General features: G+C 45.6%; 1 protein-coding gene across 4 annotated transcripts; it reads right to left on the bottom strand.

Annotated features, from left to right (window-relative positions):
* Window positions 1-610: 610 nt before the first annotated feature.
* TRIM52 (tripartite motif containing 52) lies at window positions 611-12,448 on the bottom strand. 4 transcript variants are annotated; one of them, XM_069473966.1, is made up of 2 exons: window positions 4,573-6,158; window positions 611-674 (listed from the first exon to the last, which is right to left on the bottom strand). In XM_069473966.1, exons 1-2 carry the CDS (start codon window positions 5,380-5,382, stop codon window positions 633-635), a joined length of 852 nt encoding a protein of 283 aa, XP_069330067.1. In that variant the 5' UTR covers window positions 5,383-6,158; the 3' UTR covers window positions 611-632. The 4 variants fall into 4 exon arrangements, with proteins under 4 accessions (XP_069330067.1, XP_069330066.1, XP_069330068.1 ...); XM_069473965.1 differs by lacking the exon at window positions 611-674 and adding an exon at window positions 784-1,025; XM_069473967.1 differs by lacking the exon at window positions 611-674 and adding an exon at window positions 1,588-1,682.
* Between the last annotated feature and the right edge of the window lie 1,395 nt (window positions 12,449-13,843).

Raw genomic sequence — 13,843 nt, 5'->3', positions numbered from 1 at the left:
TCGAACTCCTGACCTCGAGCGATCCACCCGCCTCGGCCTCCCAGAGTGCTAGGATTACAGGTGTGAGCCACCACGCCCGGCCAAGCTCAATGTGTTAAAACTCTGCTGAAATTTTTAATTTCTTTGAAATTTTAAAGTATAGATTCTCTTTCATTGTTCCAACATTGGGGTTGTTCTGTCCATAAATTCAGCTGAATACGGTTCTCTTTGACAATCAAGAAACTTTTAGGATGTAACAGAAAACACTGAATGGTATTCACATCTTCAAAAAGCAAGACAAACTAGGACAGAATGTACTGTTTCTCATAATGGTCTGTGCTGACAGCAAGGCTGAAGATTTCCAGTAGATTATGGGGAATCGATGGAAGTTGATACTCGGTGGTGACTGCTTCAGTACATCTTGAATGCAATTTATCTTTAATTTTTGCCCAGAAAACGGATCTAAAACATGGAATTGCTGTAGTGCCATCAACATATACTCCTATAAAATTTTCTCCAACTCAGTTCATTTGATACAGCTTCAAAAATAGTCTTTAGTGGTCAAGTACTAGGCTCATGAAAAGAGCACATCCAGTTTTGAAAGTCCTCTTTTGAACATAAGCAAAGCAGTTTTCTTCATCAGGAGATTCATCTCAACTAGTACCAATGAAGGGTGAGCTGATGTTTCTTAAAAGCTGAAGTTTGATATACTCAGTCATTAATTCAGAGTTCAGACTGCAGAAGCAGATGAAGAAATTCTGGAATTCCTTAATTTCCTCTCAAAGTTGTGGCAACACTCAGAATGCAAGGTTTCACAAGTTTCTCCATTTTTTTCTCCTTTGTAATTAAAAGGGCTATGTAATATTAAGCTTTCATGTCCTTTGAAGAGTCCTGTTAATATTCTAATACTGTCCACTCTTAAAACTGCAGAGAACTGTGCTTTGCAGAACACTCCACTGTTTTTAGTGGCATGAATTTTACAGTGTTTGACAGTGTCACCGCCCAACATTTTCAGATAACACAACTGAAGAAGTCAACCCTATCTTCTGCATCATAACATGAATATATACTTGATAAAAGCCTCAAAAAAAAATGTTTGGCTGCCATTTTTAGCAACCTCAAAGGAGAAAACAGAAAAACAAGGAGTACTGATAATGGAAGCATCTGGTCCCTCTTGCAGAGGGATGAATGATTTTATTGGCGGCAGGTGGGTGGCAGGGCAATCCAGGGATCCAGTTATGCCTGAGCCCCAATAAGTGAAATCTTTGTTCATTTTCTTTTTATACACCCGTCTGCCACCTAAAACCTGACACCATTTAGTGGTGCCCTAAATAGTAGTTATTAAATCTAAATGATCTTACTTTCATAATCCTCTGACTCTAGCTTGCAGAGTCAAGTCGAACTCTAACTCATGGGATGGGCAAAATGGAAGATGTAAATAAACTTTTCAGGGCTAAAAAGCCTCTTCTTACACAAAATCAAGTTTTAAAAGAACACTGACCTCAAAACAATGTAATTGTCCTGGATATGTGATAGAAATAGTTGTATAAATAGAACCATATCCACAATGACCATCTCCTGTGGCTACCCAACCTTTCATACCTTTCATACACCTCATTGATTACAGGTCTTGCTCTGAATGCTTTCTTGCTCTATCTTCTTTGTATTCCCACCAGTCAAGGAGTTCTTTCCAACTTTATTTCCTATATTATGAAAAATTAAGTATTTTTTTCTTTTCAACATTACAACACTAAGTATGATTTTATAAACTATAATTCTCCCACACCCTGTAATGCTGATATGATTTGTTGGGGGAAGGGGAGAGAATGTCTTTCTCTCCTCTTCCTGAACATCACTGACCTATTCCTTAAATCTATTAGTTACAACCTCCTCACTCAATGCTCCTAGAACTAAAAAACTTGATTACCTCCACAATAGATAAAAAATGTGTGCTGAGTTAGTCGTTAGCAAGAGAGAATTCACTGCAGCCAGAATCATGTGATGAATAATGTATACTAAAAGATATTAAATACATCATTATACAAAAATAGTTCCTTGTAATGTTAACTATTATGAGTTTTGTTTAGTGAAATTCTAAATCATGCTATTATAACTTGCATGTTTACCAATGAAAGGAAGTGGCAAACTATGGAACCACGTAAAGAATAAGAGAATTTTAGCTGGGTGTGGTGGTGCATGCCTGTAGTCCCAGCTACTCGGGAGGCTGAGGTAGGAGGATTGCTTGAGCCCTGGAGTTTGAGGTTGCTGTGAGTTAGGCTGACACCACAGCACTCTAGCCTGGGCAACAAAGTGAGACTCTGTCTCAAAAATAAATAAATAAATAAAAAATAAGAATAAGAGGCCAGACGTGGTGGCTCACGCCTGTAATCCTAGCACTCTGGGAGGCCAAGGTGAGCGGATGGTTTGAGCTCAGGAGTTCGAGACCAGCCTGAGCAAGAGCAAGACCCCATCTACTAAAAATAGAAAGAAATTATATGGACAACTAAAAAAAATATGTATATATATGTATAAAAAGTTAGCTGGTGCGCCAGCTGGTGCGCCACCATGCCTGTAGTCCCAGCTACTCGGGAGGCTGAGGCAGTAGGATCGCTTGAGCTCAGGAGTTTGAGGTTGCTGTGAGCTAGGCTGACAACACGGCACTCTAGGCAACAGAGTGAGACTCTGCCTCAAAAAAAAAAAAAAAAAAAAAAAAGAATCAGAGAATTACTATTAGCTTACACCTAACTTACATAAAATACAAATTATTACCTCTTCAATATAATTCCCATATTTGGCAACACCATTACCTAAGTTTTAGTATATGTTTGTAAATAAAAGTATACTTTTAAATATTCTATATTTCAGAAAGGAATTATTCCAATTTATTTGACTTGGTTTTACTGTTTTTTTTATACTTACTGATTGCTTTATAAGTAATTTCTAAGATTTAAAATGAATGTTATCTGGCTTCCCCAGCTGAAAAGACCATCTCTTTTCTGTCTAAATCGTCTTTCATTTAAACTTTCAGTTTCAGAATCCTTTCCAGAAAATTCTAGCAGAGGAATGGAAGTTTATCTCTTTTCCTCAGCTTCACTGTACTGAAGCCCAGAAGCATAGGACATAGTTTCTTCCGTGGGCAAACTTAGTTATTACCCTGGGTAAAAACATGGTGCTAGGGTTAGTGTTTAAGGTCAGATTGGTATGATAGAGGTAGCAGTGATTTATAGTTAGATTTGTGTCTTAACTGTGCATTTACCAATATTTACATAAAATGGGGGATGATAGACTATCTAATATATGATGCCTGCAGGACAATGTTCTGTGTTTGTGTTTTAACTGCAACCCAGAGTAAGCAATATTTTTTTTTCCTTTTTTCACCCCCTGCACCAATATATTTTGCTTTGAGATTAACTATACACACATGTATATATATAACTTTAAAGTTTCATAAAACAATACTCACCCTTACTATGCTCCATTTGCCCTGATATTTTCTCTTATTTCATTTTAAAATAATGCTAGCATGACCCATTTATTTTAAGACCCACTAATCAGTCAGAAACCATAGCTTGAAAACCACTGCTATAGGAGAACATGAGGCAATACATTTTATAAACTATAAAGCACTACTGAGATGTGAGCAGCTGCTACTGAATATCCGGGTTAAGACTTTTATGGGCCTGAAGACTACCTCTCCTTCCTTGGGCACTGCTAGGGGTCAAATCCACCTAGACTTTTGGTAAGCAAGTCTGTATTCATGCTCACTGTCATTGAGACAATTCTCTAATGCTTATAAGATCAGGTCTAGAAAGCAAGGCATTAACCTCAGTTTAGTGCTTCATGGTTTATAAAATATATGATCTTTAACGCACATGACCTCTTTTAATTCTAACAATCCTGGGAAAAAGTGAAGTTCAAAGGGGTTGAGACCTGCCCAAAATTATACAGTAAGTGGCAGAGCCAGGTCATCTGATCCTAAATCCCTCGCTCCTCCCACTGTGGTAAAATACCAGGAAAGGAAAGTGATCAGAACATGACATTCAATCTGATTGATCAAAAATGTTTATCCTCTGCATTTCCCTAGAGGGACAATGGACCCTACTGAAGGTGGAGAAACAACCTCAGACTTTCGGAGGTGGGTGTGGCCAGTTGCTACCATTAGTTCAGGTCACTCCTGGCATTTCTGTCTACCAATACCTGTCATCTGTTTGAAACTGCTTGTGCTCTGAGATCCCAAATGTCTATTATCTGCAAGTACTATGGCTTTCCACTCTGATCCGTAACTGTCCCAAAGATTTGGTCAAAGACTCAAGGCTCACATTAGAGAGAAATTAAGTACTAGGTATCTGTTACCTATCCCCCTTGTACTTAGGTAGATTGACAGTATTAACAATAGTGGTCTGCTTCCAGTGACCCTCAAATGTTTGTTTAGCTTCCTCTGGGGAAGCCAATCTGCCCTCTCTCTCTTCACCAAGCTCCCTCTCCCCCTGCAAATTAAGTTCAACTAGCAAGTACCTGAGGGGTGGGAAAGGGATTTCTTGTTACTTCTTCACTCCCTTCAACTCTCCCATACTCCCTCCTTATTCCTCTCACCTTGTACTCCTGCATCACCTCCTCCAAGGGCACCACGCTGTGCTGTTTGTGGCTCCTGGATTCTCGGCACACCACACAGATGGCCTCTTTGTCAACCTCACAGAAGAGTTTCAGGGCTTCCTGGTGTTTGGAACAGATGCCCTGATCGTTCCCCCGGCTCCCTCGATAAGGAGTGGGGCACATCTGACGAATTATCTGGACCATGTTGGCCAGCTGTAGGTTGGGACGAAAGCTGCGACGTGTAAAGCTCTTTCGGCACTGGGGGCAGGTGAATTGCCGTGGAGGGGGCGGGGGAGGAGGTGGGTGGATGTCAGGATACACCTCTTCATCCTGTTCCTCATTGTAAGCTTCCAGTATCTCCTCCTCTTCTGGGTAGACATCAATTCTCAGGTCATATCTCAAACCTCCTAGGTAATAGTCCCGATCTTCCTCCTCTTCTTCCTCCTGGTCCCACCCATAATCCACATTGTCCCAATTCCTTGCACCATTGTAACCAACCCAGAATTCATCATCCTCTTGGTCCTGGAACAGCTCCTCGTCAGCAGTCCCCCGATACAACACCTCTCGAATGGAGTTGTCCCATCCACTGATGGCCCCCACGGCTCCCCCATCCTCCTCTTCCTCCTCCCATTCATCTTCCTCGTCCCGCTCTTCCTCATCCTTACCCCACAGCTGGGTCACACACCCTCGGCAGAAGTTGTGCCCGCAGCTGATGGACACGGGATCCTCGAAGTAATCCAGGCAGATGGCACACACCTCTTCCTCCTGAAGTGTCTGCATGGGGTTGGGAGTAGTGGCATAGCCAGCCATCTTAATGCGCTGCTGGCAGGTGTAGATGCGTCAGCTCGGAGCTGAGGAGCGGGGATGCGCCTGCAGGCCTGCCTCCAAGCTACACTGGTGACCAAGCTGTCCTCAACCTTGCTCTTCCTACTCAGGCCAGCAAAGAAGCCTTGATAGCCTCTCTCAGGACGCGATCGCCCCCGATCTAGACTCACAGCCGCCCTCTGAGGTCGGCAGGGATAGAACCAGGCTGCACTCCCTAGTTCCCTTCGAGACTCAGCGTGCAATCCCTGACACTGTCACGTTTCTCGCCAGCCTCAGAGTTTGCCCTACTCGGTGGCGTCCTCCTCGGGTGCTGCCGCTCCACACCCAGCAGGCGGCGATAGAAAATGACGTAGGCGCTCTATCCCACACTCGGTGGCCGGCTGGGCTGTCGGAGGACCACATCTCAATGGTGTTCCAGGAGACGCTCCCCCCGGGAGTCCCGGCCTCCCATTCAGCCGCACCTCAAAGGAGAGACTGACTAGTGGCAGTGGGCGGAGACAGAGAGAATCAACTTAAGCCACTGAGAGGCGTAAACGCTGCTCTAGCCAGCCAGACACGGAGGGTCACCAGCCGCTCAGGAGAGCCGGTACCCGAGAGCGGACCCAAAGGGTGGTGAGTAAAGCGGCAAAGCTCAGATGCTCTCGTGCACTTCCGGCCCTTCTAGCCGCAGGGCTTTGTGGTGGGGAGGACTCAGACACGCCAGCAGCGCGCCTCGGGGGCGTGGCCTGCAGGAAAGAGGCTGGGCCTGAGGTGTGGCGGGGTGGGGCTCGTGGTGGCGGGGAGTGGCGGTGATGTCAAAGGGTCTCGCGTGGGAACTTACGTGCTTCCAGCTTTCCTCCTCAAACCATTTCACTCCTTTTCTTGTCACCTGCAGAGCCTCGGCCTCCTAACCCTGACCTCTCTCGCGACCATAACTTCTATGTCCATCTCCGCTGTCCTGAGACCTTCCTCAGACACCTCAAATTCACCATGCCTTACACCTACTTCTGCAGCTTTTTGCCTCCCTCCTTCCATTTACCTTTCACTCATCTATACATCCATAACTCATCCCCCTACTCAGCTAACCTTCCTTCCTTCCGCCTTATCTCTCTCCCTCCTCTCTCTCTCTTTCTAAGAGGCAGGGTCTTGCTGTGTCCTTCTGCCTCAGCCTCCCCAGTAGTTGGAACTACAGGCCCCCTGCCACTGCGCCTGGCTAACCCATTCATTTTTAATCCATCCATCATATGCATGTATAACCCATCCATTTATCCGTCCACTTGCATTTGTCCACGTGTACAGACACAACGAGTAAGACATGATTAGTCCCTTCAAAGAACACAGTTACAGGCACGTGCTCATCCTTCATATAAGGTGGGTTTTTTTCTTTATGTATTTGTCCCTCCGTAAGAAGTACATTGCACAGACTTGCACATATATAACACAGACAAAATTTCTGGAAACTGTTCTTTCCCTTAAGACACCCTGGTGTTTTCTATCTTATTTCAGTAAATGCTGTTTAAGACCCATTGGATCAAACCCCTTATATGTAATGGAAAAAAAAAAAAAGACCCATTGGAGTGATTACACCCCTCACTAATTGGTCACTGGTTTGAGGAATACCACCTGCCCTAATGGAAACTTCAGCACACCCTGGAGCCCTTCCTTTCCCTCTCTGGACCTGAGAGAAACTGTAAGTTTCACAGCACAAGGATAGTATACATTCTGCTCAACACTGTACAAAAAGTTCCTTTATCATAGTGCTGAGCACATAGTGAACACTCCCTACATATCTGCTGAATAAATAAGTGAATGAACAAACCCAGCAAATTCCAACAATCAAGTTCTGCTGATTTGTTTCTTTTCAAATCTACCCCCTTCTCTCCATCCTTATTCCTGCCATTCTAGATTTCACCTCCTCAGCTTCAGACTGAACAAAAGGAAAAAAGTTTCCAAGCCCTCTCATTTCAGTCCATCCTGCAGCTGGCAGAACCATCCACCTGAAATGAAAGTCTGACCCCTTCATAGCCTTCAGCAAAATTCTTTCAGTGGCTCTCAATTATTTCCCCAGCTTTACCTAGAAGAACCCTGGAGTCTGTAGGCATAGGGAGTTGAATTCTGGGTCTTCTACTCTGCTTCAATCAGAACAGACCTATCTTCATCTGCTTTGTAAACATGGGCTTCTTTGTTAGATATTGTTTAATCAAAAGGACTCAAAGTTTTAGAAACATTTGAAAACCATAGGTCTGTAGTCCCCTTCTTATGATAGGCATTGTCATCTGTGTCAGTTAAGTTCTCTAGGAATTAGATGCTGAGATGGCATTAGGAATGCAAGTGGTATATTGGGGGGGGGGGTTATGTGTATGAAAGCACGGGGGAAGGAAGCAGGATTGGGTAAGGGGGCCTCAAGCCATGATGCAGGTTTGTCTCAGCCACCCTAGTGCAGAATTCTGGAGCCAGGAATGCCTGTCAAGGTGAAACCACCCTTTACAAATTAATAAAGAGGTGCAAGGTGAGAACTGTGGTAGGGGCCTAAAACTCTGCAAAAGCACAGGCATAGCTAAAAAATAATGATAATAACGAGCTACTGTCCCCTTGTTAGTTTTCCTATAATTGTTACTCAGGAGTCACATTGCTGATGAGGATAAAGGTTCTTAACTTAGATAACATCACCCTTGTGAAACCTAAGGCTAGTTTTTGAGATATCTTCCAGGCCCTGCATTCCAGGTGGAACAGATGACCCACCCAGACCAGTGGACTGTGCTGAGAAACTGACTCAACTAGTACTGCGACCCCCACCCAAGAACTGACTCAGCAAAGGAGATGATCTCTACGGAACCTGAACCCAGCCAATTAGCAGAACCAATTGCCTAGCCTTTTACCCACCAAACTGTGTTTAAAAACCCTTTCTCCCAAATTTTCAGGGAGATAGATTTGAGAAATCCCTCCCATCTCCTCACATGGAGCCTGCAATATTAAACCCTTTCTCTGCTGTAACACCTGCTGTCTCAGGGTATTGGCTTCCTCTTGAGCAGCGGGCAGTGCACCTGGTTGAGCGGTAACAGAGGAATGCCCTACTGGACAGAAATAGCCAAACCCAGTACCACCGTCATGCTTAGTCTTTGGCTGGGAGCTGCCTGGGGAGAGTCTGGCCTCAGCTCAGACACTGTGGCAGATCCTGAAGGCCCTGAGCTAGAGCCTGTCAGCTCGTCTCAGCCTTCTGATATGAATGGCAACTTTTTGCAGGATGATCAGAGCAGCTCACCCCATGACCACCATCCAGGACCTGGCCCCCACTCTCTCTTTAGTCTTACTTTTGTCACTTGTAACACTCTGGTAACACTCCTCTGTGGTTTGCACACACTCATACCGAGATGTTGCTTCTGTCTTTGGGCACATTGTTCTCTGCCTAGAAGTCACTTGTCTTAGTGCTTCACCTGGATTTAATACCTAATTATCCTTTAGCTCTCTGTCTAGACTCAAGCCCCTGAAGGAGACTGTTCCCAAGGCTGGTGCCAGTCTGTGTTGGATCCCAACTTTGTCACTTACTCTTTATGACCTTAGATTAGTTTCTTAACGTCTCTGTGCTGCAGTCTTCTTATCTGCCAAGTGACTATTGTCAACAGAAAAGAAACTAAACTGTAAAATAATTTAAAGAGGCTTATTCTGAGCTGAATACGTGTAACCACAGTCCAGAGAGCCAGGCCCAAGAAGCCTTGAGCAAGTGGTCTCACAGTGGTTGGGTTACAGTTTGGTTTCATACATTTCAGGGAGACAGGGGTTACAGGTAAAGTCCTAAATCAATACATGGGAGGCATACATTGGTCTGACCCCAAAACGCAGGGCATCTCAAAGCAGGGGATTACAGGTTATAGGTGGGTTTAAAGATGCTTTGATTTGCAATTGGTTAAAGAAATGAAGCTTTATCTAAAGGCTAGGAATGTTTGAAGTTAAGATAAGGAAGTCTGTTAACTAGGGAGAAGCCACCGAACATGTATTGGACATATACCAAGACTCAAGAGATCTGTTAAGTAAATTGACCCGCAAGTATGGTTATCCTTTGTCTCAGATGGCCTTAGGCTTGTTAATGATTTTGTATTTTATTGTTACAACAAATAACTCCAAAAGGGATGGGGCATAACTAAGCATGTCTGAGCTCCCTTCTCCTCATGGCCAGCAACTCAGATTTAAGGGTTTGGTTTTTTTGCGGGGAGGTCCCCTTGGCCAAGAGGGGGTCTATTCAGGTAGCTGAGGGGCTTAAGATTTTATCTTAGGCCGGGCGCGGTGGCTCACGCCTGTAATCCTAGCACTCTGGGAGGCCGAGGTGGGTGGATCGCTCAAGGTCAGGAGTTCGAGACCAGCCTGAGCAAGAGTGAGACCCTGTCTCTACTAAAAAAAAATAGAAAGAAATTATCTGGCCAACTAAAATATATATAGAAAAAATTAGCCGGGCATGGTGGCGCATGCCTGTAGTCCCAGCTACTCGGGAGGCTGAGGCGGTAGGATCGCTTAAGCCCAAGAGTTTGAGGTTGCTGTGAGCTAGGCTGATGCCACGGCACTCACTCTAGCCCTGGCAACAAAGTGAGACTCTGCCTCAAAAAAAAAAAAAAAAAAAGATTTTATCTTAGTTCCCAAGATGGTCATAGCACATATTCCATGCACTGTGGTGAAGTTGCATTAATAGATACCTGTAAAGTGATTGTAGCACCATCTTCCTTTCCTGTAATAGATGAGCCTTAGGAGAAACTCTCCCATCTCTTATTCTCTCCCACTGAGAATAGAGTCAGATGACTGGACCGGACCTGCGCCAAGGTACAAGGGGTCCCTGGCGCACACACACTGTCCCAGAGGTGCTGGGAGAACTGTAGCAGTGGGGTGCATTTCGGGCTGGGGTTCAGCAGTGGTTGGCTGCCAGTGTGTTTTTCTCAGGACTCTGATTCCAGAGAATTTATCTGTGGAAACTTATCTCAGCCATTTTATGCTGCAGAAGCCCACACAAGAGTTCACCTGCAGATGATGTGATCCAGTCTATGAGGAGGCAAGCCCTTGCCACACAGACCCTGGGGGCCATTTGTCAGAGGTGCCAGAGAGGTGGTCTGGCATGGGCTCGGTCACACAGGGGTTGGCAGACTACAGCCAAGGGCCAAATCTGGCCCTCACCTTCCATCTGAAAGGCCTAAGAGCTAAGAATGGTTTTTAAATCCTAAAAGGGTTATTTAAAAAGAAAAAGAATTATTAAAAATAAAAATATATGTGTTTTAAAAGTGTATATTTTGATGCGTTTTGCCAAATGTACACACAACAGTCCAGATAATGAATATATTGATCATTCCCAAAAGTTTCTTCTTGACCCTTTGTAACTCCCGTCTGCCCCTCCATACCGTCCGGCACTCCCTCCCAAGCCACCAATGATCTGCTTTCTGTCACTATAGACTAATTTGCATTTTCTAGAATTTTTATATAAATGAAATCATATAGTAGGTACTCTTTTGTGGGGGGGGGTTCTCTCTTTTTTTACATTCTTTTAAAATCATCATAGCTCACTGCAACCTCAAACTCCTGGGCTCAAGTTATCATCCTGCCTCAGCCTCCAGAGTAGCTGGGGTTACATACAGGTGCTTACCACAATGCCTAATTTTTCTTTTTCTTTCTTTTTTGTTGTAGAGACGGCTCGCTCTTGCTCAGGCTGGTCTGGAACTACTGGCCTCGAGCAATCCTCCTGCCTCAGCCTCCCAGAGTGCTAGGATTACAGGCCTGAGGCACTGTGGCCTTGGGGCATGGGGGGAGGGGGTTCTTTCACTTAGTATAGTTATTTTGAGATTTATCCATGTTACATTTATCAAGAATTCATTCCTTTTTATTGATGAGCAATATTTTCTTGTTTGGATATAACAGAATTTGTTTATCCATACATCTGTTGATGATCATTTGGGTTGCTTCTAGTTTGGGACTATTACAAATACAGCTTGTGAACTAAAATAAAATCTTAAGGTTCCCCCAACCAGCTGACTGAATGGACCCCCTCTTGGCCAAGGGCATATCCTAAAACTAAATTGCCTGCCACGAGGAGGGAGGTCAGATATGCCTCATCATGCCTCCTCCCTTCTTGGGGACATCCTTTGTAACTCAATAACAGGCCTAAGGCTATGCAAGACAAACCTATAAGCCCTCAATTTACACAACAAATACATGTCAGGTGGTTCATCTCTGATAAACAGCTCCTAAGTTAAAACATTCCAAGCCTTTAGACAAAGCTTCATGTCTTTAACCAATCACAAGCCAAAGAATCTTTAAACCCACCTATAACCTGTAAGCCCCTCCTTTGAGATGGCCCAACCTTTCGGGCCAAACCACTATATGCCTTCCACATACTGACTTTCCCAGTAACCCATCTCCCTGAAATGTATAACACCAAACTGTAACCAAACCACAGCGAGTCCACTTGCTCAAGGCTTCTTGGGCCTGGCTCCGGGTCATGGTCCTCAAATTTGGCTCAAAATAAATCTCTTTAAAATTATTTTACAGAGTTTGGCTTCTTTTCCATCGACAAGCTTCTATGAACATTCACGTACAAAGTTTTGGATGGACCAATGATTTCATTCCTCCAGGGTCATATTTGGGAGTGGAAGAGCTGGCTCCTATTATAGTTGTTTTTGAACTGTCCAACTATTTTCCAAAGTGGTGGTGGTTAGGTTTGTTCAGGGTGGAAACCCGAGAAGTATGCATAGGACAGAATTCAGTTAATGGAAAACTTTGACTTGTGAAATAGTAGACGCAGGAGTCTGGAGAGTCTGGAGGTTGTAAGTCTAACTCTGGCCACATTGCCCGCAATGCCGGCATTCCTACCTTCCCCTCCCCCCGCATAAGGATGAAGCTACCCGCCTCCCCCATCTCTGCTGATGAGACCGACTCAGGGGTCCCAGAAATTGGTTATTTGAACATAATTTACTACAGCAGCTGTTCTAGCCCAGTTGCTCACTCCCCCCAGAGAAACCCAAAAACCCAAGGCTTTCCCCTCCCTCAGGGTGGAAGCTTTTTAGGCACCTACTGTGTGCGGGAGGTCACAAGAGAGTTATGTAGTCTCTAGAGTCAGCTCCTTCCCACCCAGCCACCAGTGAGATGTCCCACGTGTAGAAGCCCAGGGCCCAGCCTGTCAGCATGAGTTCTCCGCCATGGGCTGCGTGCCTTGTCATGTGCACTGAGGGAGGATCTGTGGAGAGAGGCAGAGGGAGGAAGGCTGGCAAGTGGCCATGCTGCCCATCCCCATGCTGTGCCCAGCCCCTCCGGCAGCTTCCACGGGAGGAAGACATGGAGGAGATGCGGACGAGGGTCTCCAGGAGAGGCACACATACATGTCAGAGGCTCCAGCCATCCCAAAGGGGCATTTTCCTAAGAATTCCCACAGGGGAAATTCCCACAGGGCCCAAGTGGAGCTGTTGGGTCCTCTACGGACACATCCACCCCCTTCTTCCCTGAGATCTAGGTTTTTTTCAGAGACTACATAACTCTCTTGTGACCTCCTGCACACAGTAGTTGCCCAATAAGTGGCTGTTAAATGAAAGCAAGGATGACAACACTTTCCTCACCTAGGACCAGGCTGGTTACGAGTGTGGGTTGGAGTCAGCTGTGTGACCTGAGGGAGGCCCTGTAACCCCTCTGTCTCTCAGAGCTTGAAGGGGTTAAATGTTGCTTCCTGTCAGGGCTGCTCTGAGGATTCCATGAGATAGTCCAGGTAAAGGGTGTAGAATGACTCCCGGTGCCGAGTGAGTTCACCACCCACTTATGTAACACACACTTGTATGTTGCTTCAGGGAGTTCAGAGAGGCAGGTGCTTTTATCAGCATCCCTGTTATATTGAGGAGGAAACTGAAGCACATAGAGGGCAAGTAACTTGCCCAAGGTCACACAGCCAGCAAGTCCTGGAGCTGTGATCTGGCTCTGGAGCGTCGGGCTCCAGTGCCTGAGCTCTGAACCACTACACTCTGCTCTTACAATCACATCTTCTCCTCCTGATGCCATTTGTCCTATCCTCGCTGCAAGGAATGTCTCCCCCACTGCCTCGGCCCATTCACATACACCCCTCCCTGACCACAGCTGCTAGCAAGATACTCACCCCCAGCACGCCCAAGTATCCATCTTCCCTGGCGACTCCCTGGCGACACCCCAGCGCCTGTGCCTTGGAGCTGAGATGCCTCCCATGTCTCCAGCCCTGCCGCTCAGGGTCTGCAGGAGTTCAGGATGAACCTGCAGTCTGGGGGGCATGTTTGGAACAAGGGGTGTGTGGGGGAGGGGCGTGAAAGGCCTCAGCTTCCCAGAAGCCTTGAGTGTCTGGGGGGCCTGGTCTGGTGAGGGATGTCATCCTCTCGGGCCTGGGGTCTATCTCCCTAGGAACAGAACTGCAGGGCATTAAAAGCCACAGGGACTTCCTGAGCCACCTAGTTTAACCCACGTGCTCTGCAGACGAAGACAA

The sequence above is a fragment of the Eulemur rufifrons genome, chromosome 7 (assembly GCF_041146395.1).
Source record: "Eulemur rufifrons isolate Redbay chromosome 7, OSU_ERuf_1, whole genome shotgun sequence".
Lineage (NCBI taxonomy): Eukaryota > Metazoa > Chordata > Mammalia > Primates > Lemuridae > Eulemur > Eulemur rufifrons.
Note: the sequence above shows the minus strand (reverse complement) of the source record. Positions and strands in the feature narration are given on the sequence as shown.

Coding starts and splice junctions, on each gene's coding strand:
- TRIM52 (XM_069473964.1), bottom strand. CDS start 5,382: ATGGCTGGCTATGCCACTACTCCCAACCCCATGCAGACACTTCAGGAG.